Here is a 23,444-nt window from a genome sequence, read left to right on the forward strand (position 1 = left end):
AGCTTTGTTTATAATCATATCCCACTACTACCACCTCCCCCCCAACCAACCAACTTAAAAAAAAAAAAAACATGCTCAATCAAATCAATTCGTACTAGCATCCGTAGCCAAAAACAACACACAACTCCCCAAAATCACCGTCCCGACCACCGTAAACGTCACCTGCGTCTTCCACCCACTCTGCACGAGCGCCGCCTTGCGACTATACTTCTTCACCGTGCGCACATAATTCGCAAACCCATTCACCAGACACGCAATACTCAATACCCAGAAGACAATCCCCAACGGTAACGCCATCCGCCGCTCCAGCCCCGTCGGCGGCGTCTGGAAATGAAAACTGATTATGATGGCGATGGCCACGATGGCTAGGTACATTGAGAGACGCAGCCAGGAGAGGAAGGTCCGCTCGTTGGCGCAGTGGTCGCGCGCATCGGAAGTGGCGTTTTCGAATAGGAGGGTGGAGATGTACGGGCGGGTTAGGAAGATGTGTGATTTTAGGGAGATTTGTCTGGGGAGATAATTATTAGTTTTGGAGGTATGGGGTGGGGATGGAAGGAAGATGAAAGCTTACTCGTCTGCGAGGATTGGGCGCGTGTTGGAAGGGTTTATTATTGGGTTGTAGGGGGGTTTGGGGAGGGTGTGGGTGTTTTCTTGTTCTTGGGATTCTTGGGGTTCTTGGTGTTGATGTTGTTGGGTAGTGGTGGACATGGTGGTGGTGGTGGTGGTGGTGGTGGTGTTCTTCTTGTCGTTGTATATTGATAATGTTGTGTGTGTGTGTGTGTGTGGTGTGCAGTATGTGAAAGAAGCTACGGTGAGGTTTATGGGATGAATTTAGTTAAAAGTAGCCTAGTAGGAGTCGTAGCTATAAGTAACTATGCTATATCGGTGTATGTCTTATATGAATGCGCCTACATAAAGCACAAGCACAGGGTCTATGTGGAGACACGTGATGCGGTGTCCACATGATGTCATTTTCGTTGATCCCGTGATCTTTTTCTATTACATGTGCCAATGCGATTATACGGCGTAGGTAGACTATTATCAATCAGTTGTAGATATACGATCTATATCATTGTCAATCTGCTATCTGCCATCAGACAGCTTGTGTGGATATGGATCATCACAGCTTGTCTGGTTTGTTGATCCACCGCGATTCAAGTCTCGGCTGGACCAGCTCGTTTGGGATTGTTATAGCGTCTTATCATTGGCCGAGGGGCTATCTTTACCGTCGTATGTAAGTAACTAATACTGGTACGTACTGCATTCCTGGCATCTTTCATCCACCGTGGGGTCCGTTCATTTGCGGGGTCTATCATTGCAATTCTTGTTGTTCATTCATACTTACTTCTTTTCTTCTACCGGGATATATCTTCTCAGTGGTGTGCAGTATAGACATCGCTATACTTAACTTATACTTCGTATTTTGTATCGCTATCATCCATACTAGCGCATTCCCAATCCGGTTAAAACTTGGAGAATTAGTACACCAACCCATGACTCACTCACTCAATTGGTAGAAACTCCAGACAGTGAGTGGATCATCATGGCCTGAGCGGCAAAATCTGCGCTTTTCTTCCTTGCGTAATGCGATTACCGGATCCCTGCGCATCTCCCATACAAAACCTCTCTCCCTGCTGTCTAACTAAATCCTGCTATTAATTCCTGCTGTTTCCCATTCCTGCTGGATCCAATTCCTCTCTCACACAACATACACACCCCCTGTCCTTCCCGTGCAATTGCACGGATGCCTGCAACTGCAGTGATACACACCAGCAGCAGACCAACCAACCTTCCTTCCCCCGTGGAACCCATTTCCGCATAATGGCCCGCCGGAACAGCATACGCGGGATCACAGACGAGCAGTTTCACAGCCGGTATAGATCCAGCTCGCCGCTCGCCCGCACCGCAATTGCCCGCGACATTGAAGACTACGCCGACGACGAAGGGTCCATGCTCACCACTGACGACGAAGCCTCTGAGACCTCCACCATCCGTGCCATTCACAGTCAACCCGGCACAAATCCCCATTCACTAGCTGGGTCGTACCAGCGGCCCGGGTTCTTCACGACTGTCTCGCATGCCACGGTTGTGCCGCATCGGCCGGATAGCGAGGGGTTGACGCGGCGGGAACGGGAACGGGCAATTGAGGATGAGCGGAATCTGCTCACTGATAATCGTTGCATTGAGCCGGGTGTGCAGAAGGGTGGGCGCATGAGACGGGGAGAGCCCGTGGAAGCGACGGAGACGGCTGCGTTGTTGGGTGGGCAGCGTCGTGGATCGCAGTATGAGACGGTGGAAGATCAGGACGAGATTGATCGGAAGTGGGAGGAGGCGGTTACTGCTGGGTTGATTCAGACGACGTGGAAACGGGAAGCTCAGGTCATTGGGAAGAATGCTGCGCCCTTGGTGGTTACCTTTTTGTTGCAGTATTCGTTGACTGTCGCGAGTATTTTTACGCTCGGCCATTTGGGTAAGAAGGAGCTTGGGGCTGTTAGTTTGGCGAGTATGAGTGCGAGTATTACGGGTTATGCTGGTATGTTCAATTCCCTGGGTGTGTCTTCAGTTTGATACTGATTGACTGTGTGCAGTTTATCAAGGTCTGGCGACGAGTTTGGATACCCTGTGTGCGCAGGCATATGGCTCCGGCAGGAAGAAGCTGGTAGGTCTGCAGATGCAAAAGATGGTCTTCTTCCTCTGGGCTATCTCTATCCCTATTATCGTGCTGTGGTTCTTCGCCGACCGGATTCTCATCCGGATCGTGCCGGAAAAAGAGGTCGCCATGCTGGCCGGCTTGTACCTGAAGGTGGTTGCGCTGGGTGCTCCGGGGTACGCTTGCTTTGAAAGTGGCAAGCGGTTCGTGCAGGCGCAGGGACTCTTCTCTGCATCGCTTTATGTTCTTCTCATCTGTGCCCCGTTGAATGCAGTGATGAACTACGTATTCGTGTGGCAGTTCGGCTGGGGCTTCATCGGAGCTCCCATCGCCGTAGCCATCACAGACAACCTGATGCCTCTCTTCCTCTTCCTGTACGTGTACTTCATCGACGGCTCCGAATGCTGGAACGGCGTCACCACCCGCGCTCTACGCAATTGGGGACCCATGATCAAGCTCGCCCTTCCCGGGCTCCTCATGGTCGAAGCCGAATGTCTCGCCTTTGAAGTCCTGACCCTGGCGTCATCGTATCTCGGCACTACCCCATTGGCCGCCCAATCCGTCCTGTCCACCATCTCCAGCATCACCTTCCAAATCCCATTCCCCGTCTCTATCTCCGGTAGCACCCGCGTCGCCAACCTCATCGGCGCGACGCTCGTCGATGCCGCCAAGCTGTCCGCCAAGGTATCCATGGTCGGCGCCGTCATCGTCGGTCTGCTGAACATGCTCCTCCTCTCTTCCCTGCGCTACTACATCCCCTACCTGTTCACCTCGGACGAGGAGGTAATTGAGCTCGTCGCCCAGGTCCTGCCTCTGTGCGCCGCGTTCCAATTGTTCGATGCATTGGCTGCCAACTGCAATGGTATCCTGCGCGGTATCGGCCGTCAGGAAATCGGCGGCTACGTCCAGCTGTTCTGCTACTATGCCATTGCCATGCCGATTAGTTTCGGCACGACGTTCGGTTTGAATTGGGGGTTGTTTGGATTGTGGTCTGGCGTTGCATTGGCCTTGTTGTTGGTCTCGATCATTGAGGCATTCTTCTTGACGCAAACGAATTGGCATCGCTCGGTGGAGGATGCGTTGCGGCGGAATGCGATGACTTGATATATACCAGTATGTGATGATGATGTGATGTATTATGATATGAAGTAGTGGAGTTCGTAAATGTACAAGATGATGCCTTAAATAATCCTACGTAAATAGTAACAATCCTGAATTCATGCATCAAACAAATGCCATAATCATATCAAATTATTTTCACCCACCCACACAAGGAAAAACCATTAACTTAAAACTCCAAAATCGCCCACGTCTGCTCATCCACCGTCGAAAAGATCACACCCGCAGTGAGCAACTCATCCCCAGCCCTGGCCACATCCGGCATGGGCAAACTCAGCTTCGCTGCAATCAACTGCGCATGCAATCCCTCATTACTCTGCGGCTCCGTCCTCAACAATTGATATACTCTCTTCGCGACAGGACTCATCGGAGGCAGATTCTTCCCTACACCAGCCCCATACTCATCTCCCGTACCACCCATCGCCGCATCCCCTGCTCCTCCCTTCACACCACCCCCACCAGCACCAGCACCAGCACCCGGCGCCCCCCTCGTAAAGAACAAATGCACAGCACTCGCCTCAAGCAGATGACAATGCACCTCATCAAGACTCTGAACCGGTCGGACGCAATGCGCACCCACAAACCGCTTATTCCCAAACGACTTCAACTTCCCAAACACCTTCGCGTAGCCATTCAACTCTACTTTCCCGTCCCTTCCGCGGGCAGCTTTGGGATTGGCTGCGTCGTCCGTGTCCATAGTGTCGGCCGTCATGGAGTCGATCCATTGCTTCGCCTCGATCTCGCCTGTGCCGTCGTCGATCTTGTATGTGACGTTTGTGCTTTGGGAGCTGATGTTGCGCACTTGGCCGATGAAGCAGATGCTGGAGATTTCGGCCGAGTCGATTTGGTACGGCGCTTCCGGGTATGGTTGGATTGCGTCGAGTGCTTGTTTGATGGTTATTGGGCGGAGGGTTTGGTTGGCGTAGTCGGACTGGGATTTTTATTTGGTTTTAGTTTGGGATGGGATGGATGAGGTAGTTGGGGGATGGGGGCAATGTACCTTTCCTCCGGATGGGCTGTTGTTCATCTCGCCAGGCATGAAGCCGCCGCCGCCGCCACCGCCGCCGCTGTAGGTGCTGCTGTAATTGTTGTAGCCGCTGTCTGGAGGGGTGGTTAGTTGGGAGATGTGGACGCGTGAGGGGAGGATGGTGCGGAGGGTGGGTGTAAGGGGAAGTAGTATAGCATAGGGAGTGGAGATATAGTGTAGGTACGATGTACTCACCCATGGTGTCTATGTGTGCTTCTGATATGGTAAGTGAATATAGAGAAATGGGTATATCAAGTGAAGATTGATTCACAGGACGCAATGCATTTTACCGCATCGGGACGTGTCCGACGCGTCGCGGGGAGAGAGACAAGTGTTTGCCCTGTTTGTCTCTATTGATCTGTTTGCTCCGGCACAACGTTGATGCGACAATCCTCACCGCCCGGCGGAATTCTCAAAAAAAGTCTCGCCGATAAGTAGTTGCATACACACGATAGGTTCAAATACTCCATCCAGGCTGACCGGACCACTACTTCAAAATGCCTGGTCGAGCCGCTTCTCCGGCTATGTCGGAGAATGAATTCGACATCACCAATGCGCTGTTCCAAAATGACAGCGACTCCGACAACGAGGCCCCCGCGAAGCAGCCCAAGCGCCAACCGAAGGCGGCGGCGCCCGAGCAGCTCGATTTCCTGAACGGCGGCGGCGGCGATGACGACGACGATGAAGACGACGAGGCGTTTATCGCGGAGACGCAGGCGTCGGCGAACCGGAAGGCGTCGAATCTGAAGGGTCGCACGGTGAAGAAGGGTGGTGGTTTCCAGGCCATGGGATTGAATGCGAACTTGTTGAAGGCTATTACGAGGAAGGGTTTCTCCGTGCCCACGCCTATTCAGCGCAAGACGATCCCGGTGATTATGGAGGATCAGGACGTCGTGGGTATGGCGCGCACGGGTTCGGGAAAGACCGCTGCGTTTGTCATTCCCATGATTCAGAAGTTGAAGAGCCATAGCACTCAGGTCGGCGCTCGTGGGTTGATTTTGTCGCCGTCGCGTGAGTTGGCGCTGCAGACGTTGAAGGTTGTGAAGGAGCTGGGGAAGGGCACGGATCTCAAGTCGGTGTTGTTGGTTGGTGGTGATAGTCTGGAGGAACAGTTCTCGATGATGGCTGGTAACCCCGATATTGTGATTGCGACGCCCGGTCGTTTTCTGCACTTGAAGGTCGAAATGCACCTTGATCTGTCGAGTATCCGCTACGTTGTGTTCGATGAGGCCGATCGACTGTTCGAAATGGGTTTCGCTGCTCAGTTGACTGAGATTCTTCACGGCTTGCCATCTACTCGTCAGACCCTGCTCTTCTCAGCTACCCTGCCCAAGTCCCTGGTGGAATTCGCGCGTGCTGGTCTGCAGGAGCCTACCCTTGTTCGTTTGGATACTGAGAGCAAGATCTCGCCTGATTTGCAGAATGCGTTCTTCTCGGTCAAGTCCAGTGACAAGGAGGGTGCCCTGATGTATATCCTCCACAATGTGATTAAGATGCCCACGGGCCCGACGGAGGCCGCGCAGCGCATGAAGGAAGAGAATGCCAGTGGAAAGGGCGGGAGGTTTTCGAAGAAGCGGAAGCGATCGGACGACAAAGGAATCAACTTCAAAGAGTCGCCCACGAAGCATTCGACGATTATTTTCGCCGCGACCAAGCACCACGTCGACTACTTGTATTCCCTGCTGAAAGAGGCAGGATTCGCTACTTCCTACGCTTACGGTTCCCTCGACCAGACGGCTCGTAAAATCCAAGTTCACAACTTCCGTACCGGCATTTCCAACATCCTCGTCGTCACCGACGTTGCGGCCAGAGGTATCGATATTCCCATTCTGGCTAATGTCATCAACTACGACTTTCCCTCGCAAGCCAAGATCTTCGTCCACCGTGTCGGTCGTACCGCGCGTGCTGGTCGCACCGGTTGGAGTTACAGTCTGGTCCGCGATTCCGATGCCCCCTACCTTCTCGATCTGCAGCTGTTCCTCGGCCGGCGACTGGTCCTTGGTCGGGAGCATGGCGAAAGTGTCAGTTTCGCCGAGGACGTGGTTGTGGGAGGATTTCCCCGCGACGGCCTGTCTCAGAGCTGCGAGTGGGTGACCAAGGTCTTGGACGATACAGTGGACATTGCTGCGCAGCGTTCCGTCGCCAGCAAGGGTGAAAAGCTCTACTTGCGCACACGTAATGCAGCATCACTGGAAAGTGCCAAGCGCTCGAAAGAGGTTGTCTCATCCGACAACTGGACCGCCCTGCACCCTCTGTTCAACGACGAGACCAGTCAACTCGAAGCCGAGCGCGAGAAGATGCTGGCCCGTATCGGAGGCTACCGGCCCAACGAGACCATCTTCGAAGTGAACAACCGCCGCAGCGGCAAGCCCGAGAACGAGGAGGCGCTCCACACAATCAAGCGTGTCCGAACCACGCTCGACTCGAAGAAGAAGCGCGCTCAAGAAGCGAAATCGGAATTCGACGACGACGATGTGCCCACCAAGTCCGGAGACGCCGACGCCGAAGACGCTGACGGCGCCTTCTCCGACGAAGACGAAGCCGGCGAAGGTGCTGCCGACAACATGTCACTTGCCTCGGAAACCGACCTCGAAGTCACCTTCTCCTCCTACAACCAGCCCAGCAACAAAAAGGCCAAGAAAGACGCCAGCGCCACCTCCTTCCAGAACCCCGAATACTTCATGTCCTACACCCCTAACAACACCAACATGGCCGAAGACCGCGCGTACGGCGTGCACTCCGGTACCAACGCCAACTTCGCACAAGCATCCCGCGACGCAGCCATGGATCTGCTCGGCGACGAAGGCAGCCGCGGGTTCGGCGAGCCTCGCACCATGATGCGCTGGGACAAGCGTCACAAGAAGTACGTGTCGCGACAGAACGACGAGGACGGATCGAAGGGTACCCATCTGGTGCGTGGTGAGAGTGGTGCCAAAATCGCTGCCAGCTTCCGCAGTGGACGCTTCGACGCGTGGAAGAAGGGCAAGCGACTCACTCGTCTGCCGCGTGTGGGTGAGGCCGAGACACCGGGTCTCGGGGCGGATCTTAACCATTACCGCGGTGGTCGACGCTTCAAGCATAACAAGGAGCAGGCGCCGAAGCGGGCTGATCCGCTCCGTGGAGACTATGATAAGATGAAGAAGAAGAACGAGGCGGCGAAGGAGCGCCAGTTGGGCAAGTTTGGAGGGGCCGCGGCGGGTGGTAAGAGTGAGCTGAAGAATACGGATGATATTCGGTTAGCTAGGAACTTGAAGCAGAAGAGACGCGAGAAGAATGCTCGGCCGTCGAGGAAGAAGTAGGTGACTTGAGGTTTGTGGTTTGTGTGCTAGGTTTTGCATATGTAGATACCATGTTAGATAAAAGTGATAATTATACCAGGAGTCTGAATATACTGGCATAATGTGATGTAGACTTAGACACTGAGTTTAGAACATCCTAGCACTCCGGTCTCCTCATCCCATCTTTCGTCTTTCTTTCCATCGGCTCGTAATAGTTGCGTCTGATATACTTCTGGGTTCCCCACCCCAATGCATCCCGGCACTCCCATGTCTTCATCCCATCTGTCGTCTTCCTCTTCCTCTTTCTCATCCCCTCCCGCTTCTTTCTCCTGATACTTCCCTATACTCCTGACGCCAACACACCCCATCACCCCAGTCTGCTCATCCCACCTCTCTTCCTCTTCCTTGTCCTCTCTCTCTCCCGATTTCCCTTGTTCCTGAGCACCCCTCATACTCTGACCCCCAACACCAACACACCCCAACACCCCCTCCTCCTCATCCACCCTCCCCCCCTCTTCCCTCCTCCTAATAACCTCCTCATACTCCCCAATATCCCTCACCCCCACCGGCATCCCATTACTCCCCAACCCCTGCTCCCCCATCAACTTCTCCCTCACCACCATCGCCCTCTTCCACGACTCCCTCGCCTCCATCCGTTCCTGCCACGCCTTGACCCACGGATACGGGCCCAGAATATCCTCATCGTCATCGGACGGAATCAACATCCCCAACTGACAATTCCACGGCAGGAAAGCCAAGTCCGCGTACGTGCATTTCTCACCAACTAGCCACGTTTTGCCCGTAAGGATGATGTTTAGCACTGATAGGATTCTGTGTACTTCGGTCTGGTAGCGGGTTATTGCGGTGAGGAGTTTTTCGGGGGAGAGGGTGGAGAACCTGTACACATTTAGTAAATCATTTATAAGGAATGTGTTAGGGGGACGGGGTAAGGTGGGAGAGGGGAGGTGTACCATCCACATTGCCCATAATACGGTCCTTGTCCACTCATTTGGAACTGGAGGTATTGATTTAGGAGATGTTTCTCGGGGATGTTGGTTGGTGGGAAGGAGAGTTTGTGGGTGGGGTCGTAGAGGTCGATTAGGTATTGGATTATGGCGCCGGATTCCCAGAGAGTGAAGGGTTGATTATCGGGAGTGGGGGTGGGGGTGTTGGGGTCTTGGATTGCTGTATTTTAATTAGTTATTTGGTTAGTTGTGGTTATATTGTGGTGTTGTGATGTTTCGGCGTTGGTGATGATGGAGAGGGGATATAGTGTGGGGTAATAGTGAGGGGATGATGGATGGAACATACCCGGTACACGGCCATTGGGGTTAATGTTGATAAATGGGGGTTTCTTGACGTCTTCGAAGCCGAAGGAGTTGATTCTGTAGGTGATGTTGAGTTCTTCGAGGATGACGATGACCTGGTAGTTTATTGATTAGTAAAGAAATGGTATGTGTGAGTGGTGTGAGAACTGACCTTCCATGGATTGGGACCGGAAGCTATACATTATCAAAGAAGAATATGGTTAGTATATAAGGATAGTAGATAAAATTGGTGGATGGAACGTACGGGTTATCCAGACGGTAATGGTCTTCATGTTTGTCATGGTGAGATTCTTAGTAGCAGTATGTGTAGAGTAGGTGTAGTTAGTACGCATGAGGGGAAAAGAAAAAGCAGGGAGTAGACAGCTTTATACATTCGCTGACTCTGACATGATGAGGCTGTAGCCTGATGGTCGAAGGATGATTAGCGTGTGGCTAAATATACTAGTACTTATTAGTAGAGGAATGGGGTGAGCTGACTGTGTTTGGGGGCCGTTTCTTGATTGTCGGGAGACTGTCAGATGATTACCATATCATCTCGTATATATACTCGATCATAAGTGTGAAGATTGAAAAAGTGGAGTGATTGATTGCAATAATAATACTATCTAACATCAACTGAAACAACAGCATAGTAACTGCAAAACAAACACATCTAATCATGCAATCCCACCATCTCCAACGAATCTCTCCACAACCGCTCCTCTCCCTCCGGCCAATACGTATAACTCACAATCGACCTTCCAACATGCCCATCATACTCTCCATCCTCTGCCTCTGCACAATCAGCCAGATACTTCCCCCCTTTACCCTCCCACTCTCTCCCCACAGCAGCCCACAGCGTAGTGGCAGCACCCTGCTCCGTACTCTTCGCAACCCTACCCACCGTCTCATCAGTCAACAGCGCCTGAATCTGCTCCTCCGAAAGATACCTCCCCAACCCCGTAGCAATAATCCCAGGATGCAAACTCAACCCATGTAGCCCCTGCTCCCCATACCGCCGCTCAATCTCACTCGCCGTATAGATATTCGCCGTCTTAGACTGCCCATACGCAACCCACGGCTCATACCCACCCTTCTGGAAATGATAATTATCCGCTTCGTTGATCCCATGCACGCGATGTCCTGAACTCGAGACCAGAACTACCCGCGAGTGAAACTCGGGAGTACTGCCCGCCAGTAATGTCGGCTTGAGCAGATTGAACAGAAGGAAGTGGGCGAGGTGGTTTGTCGCGAACTGCATCTCGTATCCATCCTCTGTGAGCTGGAGGTCCGGCACAGCCATGACCCCCGCGTTGCCGATGAGGATGTTCACTTTATTTGTCTTGGACAGGATGAGCTTTGCGGCCAGTCGCACGCTGGCTAGCGAGGCTTGATCCATCTGCACCAGCTCCATGGTCTCCGGCTGGAAGATGTCGCCTAGGGCTGTGCGCGCTTTGGTCAGGTCCCGGGCTGTTAGGTACAGCGTTGCGCCGGTGGCAGCGAGGGCGCGGACAGTCTCGACTCCTAGGCCGGAGGAGACGCCCGTCACGACGGCGACTTTGCCTTTGAGTTGATCCTGCATGTTGCTGTCTTGGACGATTTGAAGGGCTGTGGGTCGGGCATCACCGGGGCCCTTGGGGGTGGCGTGGACGGCAGTGTAAGACATGTTTGATGAGAACTTGAGAAGATGAAAGTGTGGTTGATGCGTGATAATAATACTGCATTTTGATTGAGAACAGCAGCATATTTATAATGTTTCCTGCAGGTTGACAATGATGAAGAAAGAGAAATCTATAACAATCAAGGCAGAAGTAATGGCTGACATTATTGCCTATTCAGGTTAGCTCGACGGGGCCATCATCTGGCTTCATCTTCCTTTGACTTCATGGCTGACCGTTTTTGCCTTTTAAGATCTAGACTGTTCGTGAGATATACGAAGAGAGAAGATCCAGGAGAATCTACAGACTTCTTGGATGTTGGAAATCCTTCCCCAGCTGACAAATTTACCTATCTCGACGATGCCGTCATCTACACCCGCAGACGAGAAACGGCAGCGCAAGAAGCTCCAGAACCGAGTAAACCAGCGAGCACGTCGTGAGTATCCCTCAATCAAATACAATCCATCGAACTAACCATCCCCTTCAGGTCTGCGCCTCAAAAACAACCACCAGCAACACAAGGACCAACCTACCCGTCCATACAGCGTCCACCGCTGGCGAGTCTCAGAACACGAGACATCACCATCATCACCATCAACCTCACTAACCAAACACCACTCATCCCCCCTATCCCAAACACATTCACAAACAACCACTGAACCCTCCATACCAACCTCGCCATCCACCCCAAGTATCCCCCCCGACCACCTCCTCCACCTAATAACCCACAACGTCTTCCGCGCCCTGTACACCAACAAAACCCTCCTGTACAACCACTCCACAGCCCTCCTGCCCGGCCCAACCCCCAACTCATCCATCCACCTCATCCACGAAGGCCTCATCTTCCCCATCTACGCCACCACCATCCCCAACTCCCACCCCTCACCTATCCCCACATCCCTCTTCCCCACACCCTCCCAACGAACCCTCACCCACTACTCGTGGATAGATCTCGTGCCGTGGCCGCGTATGCGCGAGAATTTGATCAAGTGGGAAATGTGCTTTGATCATGGGGAGTTCGTGAGGGATTTGGTGGGGGGGTATGTCATGGAGGGGTGGGAGTTGTTTGATGGTTTGCAGGGGCAGGATGTAAATGGGAGGATTGGGGAAAGGGTGGTGGTTGAGGTTGATGGGGATGATGATGGTGAGGTTTCGGGAAATGCTACGAATGGGTGGATTGTTTGGGGCGAGCCGCATTGTAAGGAGAGTTGGGAGGTGACGCCGGGGTTTTTGAGGAAGTGGGGGTGGGTGGTTGAGGGGTGTGTGGAGGAGGTGGTGAGGTGGAGTAATTATTGGAGGGTCGGGAGGGGGGAGGGGGAGATTAGGGTTGTTACTATGTAGTACTTGGTATGTGGTGGTAGTTGTATGTTGCTATGTTGATGTTGGCTGTGGAGTGTATTAGAGGTGAGGGTGTAGTTGGAGTGGAGTGTATAGTGATGTGGTTGGTATACTTGGAGTATTAGGGTATATCATTGAGTGTATATCAAAGGCATATTATGTGTTCATAGTATGCCTATAACATAAGTCAATCAGGTACTAGTCTACTGAGAAAGGTAATCAATGTACTAGACCAATGGAATTGATAACTCCTAGACAACACTTCATACTCCCTGCAAGTCTACGCTCTAGCTGAAAGACTAGTAGTCGAATGATACTAACCAAGCCTTGAGGGATACCCAATATCGTAAAGATATATCATGAGTAAAGCATGAATCAACGGGAATGACAGTAGAATAATCTGCCACTAACAAACAGATAAGTGGCTTGGATATGCTGGCAGGGAGTGTAGTTCAACGTAGAACAAACACTGTAACTGATGATTATTGGTTTACGTCTGACACTGGAATTGAGATATCTATTTAGAAGCTTTCGATGATCAACTATACTGGGCTGATTGAGCATCTGTGGCATAATACTACTGGGGAGTACATCACAATGGGCTCTCTTGCTATTAGTGCAGCTCACAACTGGGCTCTGTCAGTGCGTTGAACTAGCAGAGGTAACCCGCACTGTTATATTTCAGGAAGTGGTCATTGCGAAAAAGACTGGTGTTATGAAAGAGTCAATTGACTTGGCATAATAATAGTGAGTCCAGGTATGATGATCTCTATCGATTGACATATCTGCTAACAGACTATACTAAGTTGGCAGATACACAGCTAGTACTTCAGCAGTATCAGTGCAGATCAGTCGCAATTACAATGGGCTGATGTCGAAGCCTCATATCAGGCCGCTATAAAACAGCCATACTCACTGGCCGTCTGTTGATGATCTACCCTGCTTCAGACGGAGTATTCACCCCGTAGCAGGGCACGGGCCAGGGAGATAGGGAGCTTTCAAGTGCCGTCTGATATGCAGACATGGAAGGATTTACCTCCGTTGTCAATAATTGACTGCCCCTTCCATCGCTGGTGGAGCGAGCAATGGCGCTCTTCACGGACCGTTCCGATAAGGGATCGCTTTGACTGACCCAAAGGAGAAAAAGTTGAAATAGCGTTTAGGAAGCGAAATGCCCAAAGTTAAAGGAGCGGACACTTTGAAGTCAGACTGGGTAACTCACAATAATACTCGTCATATCCTCACCGACACTCTGCTGAATTTGCCATTATCGGACGTGCTCAACATCAACGCCCCATGCAGATGACTGGTCACTCCGTAACGCAGCACAGGCTGCCCGCCTCAACGTCCGTCATGCAGCCATGTCGCTCGCAAAATCTGGCCTCCCGGTAGACTGGATAAGTGCCACTGCCAAGGCTGAAGTCAACGCGGTCGCCGTGTATCGCTCCGTCAAAGATTGTCAAAGTTTTCCTACGCAACTGCTGACTCGCGCAGACAATCACGTCCGTCCAGCTCGCAGTTTTCGATAGTGAGGTGCCGCTCCTAGCTGGCGTACTTCATACGCAGCACTAACTTGCCCTCACTGGGGCTGTCACGGGGCGCGTAGCGACAGCACGTTCCACAGCAGCCACATTGAGCGCATGAGATACCATGTACAGCCGCCATGATGATGCATTCATACTCGCCACGTCGATATCGTTGGGAGGACTTAACCCGTTGGCATGCTCGAGATCACGCAACCCACCGTGCCAGCAACGAGGCTAGACTGATTGGTTCTCTTCTCCGAAGCATCGTAAGCCGGGACCAAGAGAAGTACACGGTCATTCCGAAGTCGTGTCGCTGCAATCCGCGTTACGGTGGCTCTTTCACTCGGTCCGCTCAAAGCGCCGTCAACACGTACGGAGTACGCACTCCCGACGCCCAATACCTCGGTGAAGAGCGAGTGTCCATCGAATGGCGGATCGTATTGTCTGGCTCGACTAGATCTTGCGTCAGTTGTTTATGTACGTTGTTATCGTTGGCAATGTGGCAATCCCCCCTTACCTTTTTTTCCAAAATCTTGAATTGGTCGTAGATTATACCACACGCAAGCTATGTGAAGCGCAGAAAAAGTGATCGCCGTGATCTGAGGATTCTTCACAGCGATACGGGTATTCAGATTGAACTATCACGCAACACTGCTGTGCTGTTACCATATCCGCGCGCCTAGACGGAGATCGAATAAAATCCAAGAGATGTACAATGTAGCCCAATCCCAAGGAACGGAACAGAAAAGATACGTATCACGATGTCCCATGACTCGGGTCGGGTTGGCAAGAAGCAGTTATATCCGAGGCGTTGCAGAGACAACTCTAGGCGTCTGCTGTGATCATTGCCCCTCGTGTCGCTCTGCGCAAACCAAGCATGGCTAGGGCCCTCTCGGGAAGACCCTTCTCGGAAAATTAATTCATATCCTTGTGTAGCCCGGACACGTACTAGCAGTTGTTGTGTGAGGTCGGATGTGCAACCAGACTGATCGCCATATGAAGCGATGGTCAACACCGGTGATTTTTGGATTAGCTTTTCCGTGTCTGAGCTTCTCGGCTTTCCTTCTCCGCTCTAGTCTCTGGTTTAGTGTGTATTCCGCCCGTTGATGTCTTAAGATGATCCGCCATGAGTCAGGCGGTCACATCGAAGTGGGTGACCAGAGAGTAGAAGGCATTCTCAGCCGAGTTGTCTGAGCAAATGAGGACTGCAGTCGGATACAGGTCCAGCATCAATTCCCGCTCAGCTCCAGCATCGATATAGATAGATCGATAGCTGGCGTGATAAGTATCTAGCTATCATTAGAGCCGAGTTAGTATCGGTGCGGCGTCAGTAGTCCGAGCGATAGTCTGTTTGAGCCTCGAGCAGATGACAAATAATGGACGCCAATCGTTGCCTCGTCAGGCACTGCGTGTTTCCCAATCGGGTTGGTGTGGCCTCGTCCAAGCTAAGCCCCAATGGGGAAATGGCAGATCTGCTTCCTTCGCAGTTTTCAGCTCAACACTAACACTCAAGTCTACTAGCAATTGGAACAATCCCATTGCGTGGAGACTCTCCCATCGTAATCTCGTACGGGTGGGTTGAGGTGAAAGCCCGAGCATTCGCCAGTATTACCTCTCCGGGGGAACGCGGGGATCGTGATTATAGTGGCAGACTAAGCTATCTCTCCGTACGCGTCCAGCCTGCATGGTGCATGGTGCATCATCCTTCATGGCTTTGCCCCTTACCCCATTGAGTCTAAGGATGGGGACGCGGTCGCTTGAACTATTGGCAGTCATCGGCCCCTAATGAGCAGATCCATCGTGCTGGCAGCTTCCCTTCCAGCGAGAAACAGCCAGAACCGAACCGCCCGTCTGTCCTAGCGCGTAATTTCAGTGGATTAGGATAGTTAGGCTGTACAATCAAATCCCTTGCGGGCATCCCGCATACTAAAAAGTATGTGCCATTACTGCCAACCAACTGCCATAGCCGCCCCCGATCAATGCGTCTGTGCTATGTCTTTTTGCTGAGGACGGAGGATGGATTAGGGGGATCATCTCTCATCTGAAATGATTTCCAGTCCCAATTTTTGTCTCCGAGCTCGGATTGATCCATGATGGAGCTTGGGAGGGGCTAGGGACGGTGCTGTCATATGGTAGCCCAAAACGTTAACCTGAGAAATTCCCCGCAAGTGGCTCCCGTGGACCGGCCCCAAAATTGTATCGTGACTCGGTATTAAGAAGGTCTCCAGATAACATTCCCGCTGGGTCAGTCCAGGCCAACCCAAAGGAGTAATTGCAACAATTAGACCTGAAGAAAAAGGGGGCGGCAACCAGACAAGAGAAGGGAAAGTAAAAAGGAAAGCAAATGAAAATCCCATTGTGGGTGATACACCAGCCTGCTAACGCTTCATGGCATATGCCATGGGGGAAAACCGTTGTCGAAAAAAGCCATCCAAAGTGGTTCCTCTTGCTTCGCCCACGCGCCTTGTTCCGTGTTCTGTGCTCGGCGAATCCAGGTGGATCTTTCCGTTCATCCCAAGGGTCAGATCATCCGAGGGGGCCATTCAACCTTTTTTGCCCATCACCGACACTGGGGCCCCCCTGCAAAATTTCCGGCGCTCAGGTGATTGAACCATTGAGGTACACGGTCGTTCCACGGGCCAGGGCGCTGTTGCTGCAGCCACATCTTGTTTGGAAGCAAGCATCACCGTGGTTTATTCGCATGTCCCGGACAATAAGGACGCGTTGGATGAGAGCTCGACATTGTGGCTGGACATTGTGTGTGGGATCTGCCTCCCCCTGTTCGTGCTTCTCACCACCATGCAGTGTAGTCTAGACCGACGCTTCCGCGCTCTAGTATGCTTGAAGTGACAGCCTAATGGCAAGAGCGGTTAGAGCATTCTTGCATCCCAACGCGGACTTTCTACTTCTCAGCCACCAATGCCGGTGTTTATCACGCTTAACCAATTCTTATGTTGGAACTGAATCATGATCGACCATAGGTTTGCCGGGGTTTGGCCTGCAGGGCCCCAAGAGCCGACCGGCCGAATCCATCCAGTCCGGCGCTGGCATAATGTGGCACATACATTCCTGAACTGGCACACACCCGTTAATCCACTCCGTATTAACGCTGCGTGGGTGGGACCCAGCATAACCTATTGCAGAAACCACACGGAGAATTGCGGGCTCTCAGTCCAGTGGTTCGGGCTATTGAGCTGGCGTCTATTCATTGAAGCCCCAATATGTAGCACAATCCTACTGTCCAACCCCGATTAAGGAGCTTGGAACCCCCCAAGGAGGCTCCCTCAGAGGCCTCGCGAGGCATTACATTGGTCATGTCTTCATAGCGTTCTTCATCCCTTGCACGGCACGCGAACGGTCAGCCATGTGAGTGACAACACGTCGATTTGATATCAGCTATGCACCTCGCAGGCGTACTCGAGCCCTAGCAACAGAAACATGGCGTCCGATGACCGGGACTAGACTCCAGTGCCGGCTGCAGTGCGGCTATTTTATCGTTGTCCTGTTGGCCCTGGAAGGGAATGGGGTTGCCTTGAAGCGCGATTTCCGGCACACGCCTGACCGGAGTATATACCAACCTTGATCTCAGGAGGGGAAGAGAACGACGTAAGCAGGTGAATAAAAGCAGATAAATCAATATTATTGGTGCATATTGGCCCCCAATTATGAGACGCGCATCCCAAAAATACAGTATGAGGGGAAGCAGAATAATACTAGAGGAGACTTGCAAGAGGAGGAAGTGGGGGAAAAGAAAGCAGGCAAAGTGAGAAACATCATCACTGGAGAGATTCCGAGATGACCACGTTCTTTTCTCTCTTTTAAACCCAGTTCATACTCCAATTTTCAGTTGGGATCTAAACACACAGTGACTGTTGGAACTTGGTTCTTCCTTTCCTGGAAGAAGAGGGAAAGGGGAGAAGAGAAGGAAGACGACCGCCCCCCTCTCCAACGAAAAAGAAATGAATCAAGACTACGGAATACTGCTACTTACTAGGTAGCGTAAAACCACCCCCATCAAGCCAAACAGTATGGAAAGACCGAGACTTGGGCGCGCTCTCACCAGTCTAGCAGGATCAGGACATCATCCATTCTCCTTAGTCTTATCCTGAATCACGGGGGGGTGAGGGGGGAGGAGGGTGGGATGGGTACACAGGGAAAATACACAGAGAAATACACACACCGTCACCTTTTGGGTTTTACCCGCCCAATGCAATTGATGAACGAGCTTTAAATCCTGGCAGCGCAGTTGTTCATTCTCCGTCGTCATTCGGTAGCGCGTGTCAAACTGGGGACGGAATGTAGTCCAGTTCCCTCCCCTCCCAATTCTACCGAGCGGACTATTGGCAATGGGCGCCGCGGGCGGGCGTCCATGTCGATCCGTGGCTCCCCCCTTCGCCTTGCTTCCGGGCTCGCTGATTGGCACTAAACATGGAGGAAATAGTAAGGACGAGAAGGGAAAATACAAATCAGAGTAAATTGTGAAAATAAACATTATATAGATATGGATATGTAAAATAAATTAAATAAAATCAAACTGAAACGAAGTAAGAAATAAATGATTAGACGAAAAGGGGAAAATAAAATTATAGAAGAGGCGCAAAAGGGAAAGGTAGGAAAAATGGAAGAAAAAGAAAAGAGTCGATCTTCCTCTTTACTGGCCGGTGTTCGTCCCAACCCCAGTGCCAGTTCCAGTTCCAGCTTCCCCTCTTCCTTTTTCTCCTCCTCCTTCTCCCCATCTGGGATTTGTTTTTACCCTTTTTAGGTGGGTGTCACTGACAGCGGCATCCAGTCCCAATGGCCCATCTTATGCAAGCCACTGCTTCTGATCCAGCAGGCCGGACAGGACCAGCAAACCCTTCACTTCCTCGGCGGGAACTCCTGCTCAGCGAACAGGAAGGAAAAGATGGTCTCCATACCATAAGACACTGAACAGTTAGAAGATCACCCAATGATAATTAATGATCAGGCTAGGATGATCAGGGGGGACAGAAGAATTAAAAAAAAAAAAAAAAAAGTATCAACTAAGAATGGAAGAACATCCTCCCAGCTAAATCTCAACCAGCACAGGACAGTTGACTGGAGAAGTAAGATACAGTACTCCATAGTCATTCAGTCATTCATCACCAGGTTGGTGGGAACCCATCGAAGCCGGAACCCCCCATCCCCTCTTCCTTCCGGAGCATTGATATCACTCGTTTCTCCGAACCTCACTAATCTCCATACTCACATATTTCCAAACTCGACGGAGCCTGAGATACATTTACCCCATTTAAGATCTACTACCATGATGGAGATCAGGTCTATCGGCTGCTAGTCGGGGTTGCACTGGCCACCACTTTATCCACTTCTGATTTCCCACTACGGCCGGTTGACCAAGCAAACAAGGCTTTCTCCTTCTTTCTCTCTCCCTTTCAGGGTGAATTACTTACTTTCTGCGTTGAGGTATAAGCCTTGTCACAAGCTGCGGGCAATGACGCAGAAGAGGAGGGGGGCCACTAATCTGTAATCACATTTTCTCCATTATTCTTTTTAAATCTTTTTTTTTTTTTTTTTGGATTCTTCTTACTTTTCCATTTTATGCCTTTCTTCGATGAGGCCCACGTCTCGGGGGAACTAGACCGCCCAGCCGGGTTCCTTCGCTCTGTTCCCCTTGGAATCGCCAACTGCCTTGGCCGTTGACGACTTGTACTTCTGCGCCGTCGGGTCCCAGCAAAAAACCTCCTATTAGTGAATGTTTCCCCTTTCCAATTCGATCATTCGGATTTTGCCCCCATTTTGTAATATTCTATTTTGACCCATCTTTAATTTGATTCTTTTGTTTATTATATTTAATCTTATTTTATATATTCAATTTCTGACATCTCTTCCCTCTGTGTGTTGGTAACAGACTGTGAGATCCCATCGGGATTTTACGCCTCACTTTCCGGTATAGTTCACCGTTCCCGCGATTTTGGCTGTTCGGGAGGGTTGGGCCAGTTCATACTTCTTACCTCTCAACTGAATTATTCAGAAAAATCTTATCCGGGCAAACAGAAAAAAGGCAAAAATGATACGAGATTATTGAAGAGGGAATTAACAAAGAAGAAGAAAAAACCATTATTTTCCTTGGAGAGGAAAGAGGGGAAAAGGATGGACAGGAAAACTGAGTAAGTCAGAAAAGGAAAAGGAAAATAATAAATAGCGAAGAAATCATAAAAAGAAACAAATTCAAGAAAGGGAAAAAAAAAAAAAAAGAAAAAAATAGAATAGAATAAAAAAAAAAGAATTAAGCCCTACACGCTCATCGGTGTACTGAAAGGTAAGGTACGCCCAAATGGTGTAATTTATTTGCATCTAACTTGGTTCTTCTTGCTGCTGCTTCTTGTCTGGCTGCTGGCTTTTTGCTTTCTTGAATTATTGCTTTTTTTTGTTTTCGCCCATGACCATTCCGTGCATTTTCCCTGGGCCCCAGTGATCGCCCACCATGCTGCAATAAATCATCCCAGGATGGGGACCATCGAAGCTATGGAAAACTGCTGTCACGATCTGGCTTCCCTCTGCTGATCGACGCATCCTAGTTTCTGACTCCTCCAATAGTGATCCTTAACTGACTGATTATAAGCTCCCTGTGCTCCTCCCGGACCTGCAAGCGTGAGGTTTCAATGATGACTGGCAACTGAACAACACACCGCAACCCAAGGATAGTACTATACGAACTCAAGAATCAAAAAGGGCCCTGAGGACCAGATACTATGTTGCCTACTTTAAGATCCGAACCAGATTGCCTTCCACTCTTGTGAACCCATCCTCCCCCCAGTGATTCCATTGTCAACGGGACCAAGGTTTACCAGATGCAATCATTAGTCCTTCCTCCTTCTTCCTTCATCGCTACAGAGTTTGGACACCCCAGGTTTGATCCGGGCCCGGAGCGGCTGCCGTTGAATTTGCCTCGGTCGACAAATGCTCGTCGATATCCCCCGCGGGATCTGCCTCTCCCTCGCTCTATGTCCGGTTCGGTTCCAGCAGACGACCCGCTGGACACTTCTGGACCCGTCAGGCGCCCTGGACATCCAGAGCTGCCTCAAGCCGCGACAACCGTGACCGCTGCAACCTCCGTATCCGCGGGGTTGTCGGGACCGGCCCTGCCTCCAGGACCTGCTGGCACCGTCACCACTCACGAGTCTGTGACCCAACGTGTGGCCCCGGCCTCAGCCGACGAAGTGCTGCGACAACCCTTTTCGGTGGGCGACGCCTTCGCCTCATCGCGGCTTCCACCATCGCTGGTAGGCCAGGGCATCCCACAAGCCACGCCAACAGCTTATGCGCAACCCACCTTTGGGACGTCCCCTCCCGGTACAACGGCTCGGGCCTTGCCGCAAAAGCCCACTCGACGCACCAAAGCCCATGTTGCATCAGCATGCGTGAATTGTAAGAAGAAGCACCTGGGGTGCGATCCGGCACGGCCATGTCGAAGATGCGTTCTGTCAGGGAAAGAAGTGAGTATTATCATATCTCCTTTAGTCGCTGGCCTATCTGTATTTGAAGGGATAGCATTGAACCTCTGGATGCCCCCAAGAAAAGGCAGCGGATTCATTCGCACTGCTATTTTATGATCTTTTACTGACATGAGCAGGCCACCTGTGTTGATGTTACGCACAAGAAGCGAGGAAGGCCGCCATTGAAGGCGGAAGAAGCATCGCTCAGAACCTATGCAGCTCATATGGACAATCGAGCGACACAGGGAGACCAGCACGGCCCCCAATCAAGACGTACCCTCCACAGAGCTACATCTTCGCGTGAGATTCGCCCCATGACAGATCTTCAGATGCCCGGGGCGCAGACGGGCGCCATGGCCATGAGAGCGTCGGCTGGACATCCACAGAGATGGGCCGCTCCCGTATACTCTCAGGCCATAGACCCGTCAATAATGCAGAGGAGTGTTGGGCACAGACGGTTTTCTTCCTCTGGCTCTGCACAGTCCATAACGGCGGCTTCTCCACCCGGGTATGTCCCGATGCCTGTTGGATACAACCCTACATTGGGAGCGGGACGGATGCCCATGGGCATGGGAAGACCACTATCATCTTACACACATCAAGGCATGAATCCTACTACCACGCCGCCCCAGTATCAACAGTCCTTTGTTCCAATTTCGCCCTATCCAGAAAGCGCCCGGATGTCGAATCGGATGCCAATGGGAGAATCTCCCATGTCGAGAGATCCACGGGAAGGCTATTTGGAATCGCCAGTAAGGCTTCCTCCCATTTACCCTCCCACGATGGGAACACCGGCCTCGGCGTCGCAAGGGCATCGCCTGAGCGATCCGTATCCAGGAGCTTGGTCGCCGCGGACGCGAGAAGAGTTTCTCCAGCAGGAGCACCGGCAACAAATGCCATCGCATGGTTTCATTGACCCACTGTCGCCTAGCAGTCAAATGCGACACGCCGCATCTGACATGGGGTATGGGGAGCCCGTCCCTCGGCAGTTAGGACCTGCGTCAACTTCAGAGAGACACGCAATGCACATGTCGCTTGTACCCCCCTCCGACGACCCATCAACGAACGAGGCGGACACCGAGGGCAACAGACCAGCCAAGCGGCGCAAAATGGCCTTGGATGACATGGTGAACGACTAAGTTGTTGTTCTTCGCATTATACCTCCTACCCACCAAGGTCCCGATCGAGATATGCACACCCCATTCTTTTCTAATCGCTTGAGGAGCTACGCTGTCCTTGAAGCATTGAGGCTTGTAGCAGGAACTACGAAGATAACGATCTTAATGTGCACTTTCCTTTGTGTCATGTGTGCTCAATCTCGATCGCTAACCTATTGACTCCCTCCCCCACATCTACTCACATCAATTTCCTTTGTCTCATACACCGTGCATACAATCTCCCATTTTTTTGTTTTCTTTTTTGGAACAAAAAGTACATGACCCGTCGATCTACGTTCATCATTTTCCTTTGTCAAATATTGTCACATCGCATGGATACAGGCATCGCTTCCTTCTTTATTTCTTGATCTGTTGCTGCATAGCGTGCATCTGTCTTTCTTTAACCATATACCTTGGGGGTTTTTGAATGTTTTGGTCATCGTCATAGAAGGCGTTCGGTGGAGTCCAAACATCACATCATCATCATCATCATCATCGGCTTGATGCTTCATTACTAAGTATTTGTTGGGGGCAAATGGGAAGGAGGAAAACTAATGGGATGTATTAATAATTTGCGGGCGATGCCGTCTACACTCGGCACTGAAGCTGCAGGGCAGATACCACAGTACAGGTCATGACTGTGAAAATACTGAGATTTCATTTGAAGTTTAACTCGTCAAGCCGATTGCTTACTGTAGACGTAACATTGCATTCCAGGGCCAAGTTCTCATGCCATGATGACGGCCAACTGTTCGTTCGGAGATGGAATCCTTCCCCACCAGTCTCCTCCCTGGAAATAATCTTCACGGGAAGTATGCAGTAAGTATCGTACATATCCTTCCCCTGAATGGCCAGGGATCCCAACTTAGAGTTCTCTTTCCGAGAGCCATGAGCCCAATCAAAGGGAGG

At 51.3% G+C, this 23,444-nt stretch overlaps 7 protein-coding genes across 7 annotated transcripts; 4 read left to right on the forward strand and 3 right to left on the reverse strand.

Annotated features, from left to right (window-relative positions):
- Positions 1-74: 74 nt before the first annotated feature.
- BO79DRAFT_175280 (DUF202 domain-containing protein) lies at positions 75-806 on the reverse strand. Its single transcript, XM_025679786.1, has 2 exons — positions 572-806; positions 75-508 (listed from the first exon to the last, which is right to left on the reverse strand). The coding sequence occupies exons 1-2, from the start codon at positions 706-708 to the stop codon at positions 85-87; spliced, it is 561 nt and encodes a 186-aa protein (XP_025538444.1). The 5' UTR covers positions 709-806; the 3' UTR covers positions 75-84.
- An 864-nt stretch (positions 807-1,670) lies between these two features.
- On the forward strand, positions 1,671-3,805 carry BO79DRAFT_175284 (MATE family efflux transporter). Its single transcript, XM_025679787.1, has 2 exons — positions 1,671-2,533; positions 2,589-3,805. Exons 1-2 carry the CDS (start codon positions 1,822-1,824, stop codon positions 3,752-3,754), a joined length of 1,878 nt encoding a protein of 625 aa, XP_025538445.1. The 5' UTR covers positions 1,671-1,821; the 3' UTR covers positions 3,755-3,805.
- Positions 3,806-5,061, reverse strand: BO79DRAFT_175288 (putative replication factor-a protein). The gene is made up of 3 exons (XM_025679788.1): positions 4,992-5,061; positions 4,770-4,870; positions 3,806-4,700 (listed from the first exon to the last, which is right to left on the reverse strand). The coding sequence occupies exons 1-3, from the start codon at positions 4,993-4,995 to the stop codon at positions 3,939-3,941; spliced, it is 867 nt and encodes a 288-aa protein (XP_025538446.1). The 5' UTR covers positions 4,996-5,061; the 3' UTR covers positions 3,806-3,938.
- A 186-nt stretch (positions 5,062-5,247) lies between these two features.
- BO79DRAFT_28976 (ATP-dependent RNA helicase DBP10) lies at positions 5,248-8,221 on the forward strand. Its single transcript, XM_025688812.1, has one exon. The coding sequence runs from the start codon at positions 5,294-5,296 to the stop codon at positions 8,093-8,095; it is 2,802 nt and encodes a 933-aa protein (XP_025538447.1). The 5' UTR covers positions 5,248-5,293; the 3' UTR covers positions 8,096-8,221.
- Positions 8,105-11,047, reverse strand: BO79DRAFT_238454 (short-chain dehydrogenase/reductase; the record flags this gene model as incomplete). Its single annotated transcript, XM_025684817.1, has 4 exons — positions 8,105-8,971; positions 9,046-9,259; positions 9,386-9,497; positions 10,073-11,047. 4 exons carry the CDS (start codon positions 11,045-11,047, stop codon positions 8,209-8,211), a joined length of 2,064 nt encoding a protein of 687 aa, XP_025538448.1. The 3' UTR covers positions 8,105-8,208.
- A 352-nt stretch (positions 11,048-11,399) lies between these two features.
- On the forward strand, positions 11,400-13,119 carry BO79DRAFT_218821 (uncharacterized protein; the record flags this gene model as incomplete). Its single annotated transcript, XM_025683430.1, has 6 exons — positions 11,400-11,475; positions 11,527-12,298; positions 12,401-12,402; positions 12,573-12,592; positions 12,903-13,019; positions 13,063-13,119. The coding sequence occupies 6 exons, from the start codon at positions 11,400-11,402 to the stop codon at positions 13,117-13,119; spliced, it is 1,044 nt and encodes a 347-aa protein (XP_025538449.1).
- Positions 13,120-20,733: 7,614 nt separating this feature from the next.
- sclB (putative C6 transcription factor) lies at positions 20,734-22,517 on the forward strand (the record flags this gene model as incomplete). The annotated part of the gene is made up of 2 exons (XM_025683431.1): positions 20,734-21,378; positions 21,516-22,517. 2 exons carry the CDS (start codon positions 20,734-20,736, stop codon positions 22,515-22,517), a joined length of 1,647 nt encoding a protein of 548 aa, XP_025538450.1.
- Positions 22,518-23,444: the final 927 nt, after the last annotated feature.

Source organism: Aspergillus costaricaensis, assembly GCF_003184835.1.
Source record: "Aspergillus costaricaensis CBS 115574 unplaced genomic scaffold BO79scaffold_20, whole genome shotgun sequence".
Taxonomy (NCBI): Eukaryota; Fungi; Ascomycota; class Eurotiomycetes; order Eurotiales; family Aspergillaceae; genus Aspergillus; species Aspergillus costaricensis.

What these genes read in the sequence shown, in the direction of transcription:
- BO79DRAFT_175280 (XM_025679786.1), bottom strand. Translation starts at nt 708, where the DNA reads ATGTCCACCACTACCCAACAACATCAACACCAAGAACCCCAAGAATCC. An exon ending in CGCCCAATCCTCGCAGACGA is followed by an intron (nt 509 to 571) that starts GTAAGCTTTCAT and finishes TTATCTCCCCAG; the next exon opens with ACAAATCTCCCTAAAATCAC.
- BO79DRAFT_175284 (XM_025679787.1), top strand. Translation starts at nt 1,822, where the DNA reads ATGGCCCGCCGGAACAGCATACGCGGGATCACAGACGAGCAGTTTCAC. An exon ending in GAGTATTACGGGTTATGCTG is followed by an intron (nt 2,534 to 2,588) that starts GTATGTTCAATT and finishes GACTGTGTGCAG; the next exon opens with TTTATCAAGGTCTGGCGACG.
- BO79DRAFT_175288 (XM_025679788.1), bottom strand. An exon ending in ACAGCCCATCCGGAGGAAAG is followed by an intron (nt 4,701 to 4,769) that starts GTACATTGCCCC and finishes TAAAAATCCCAG; the next exon opens with TCCGACTACGCCAACCAAAC.
- BO79DRAFT_28976 (XM_025688812.1), top strand. Translation starts at nt 5,294, where the DNA reads ATGCCTGGTCGAGCCGCTTCTCCGGCTATGTCGGAGAATGAATTCGAC.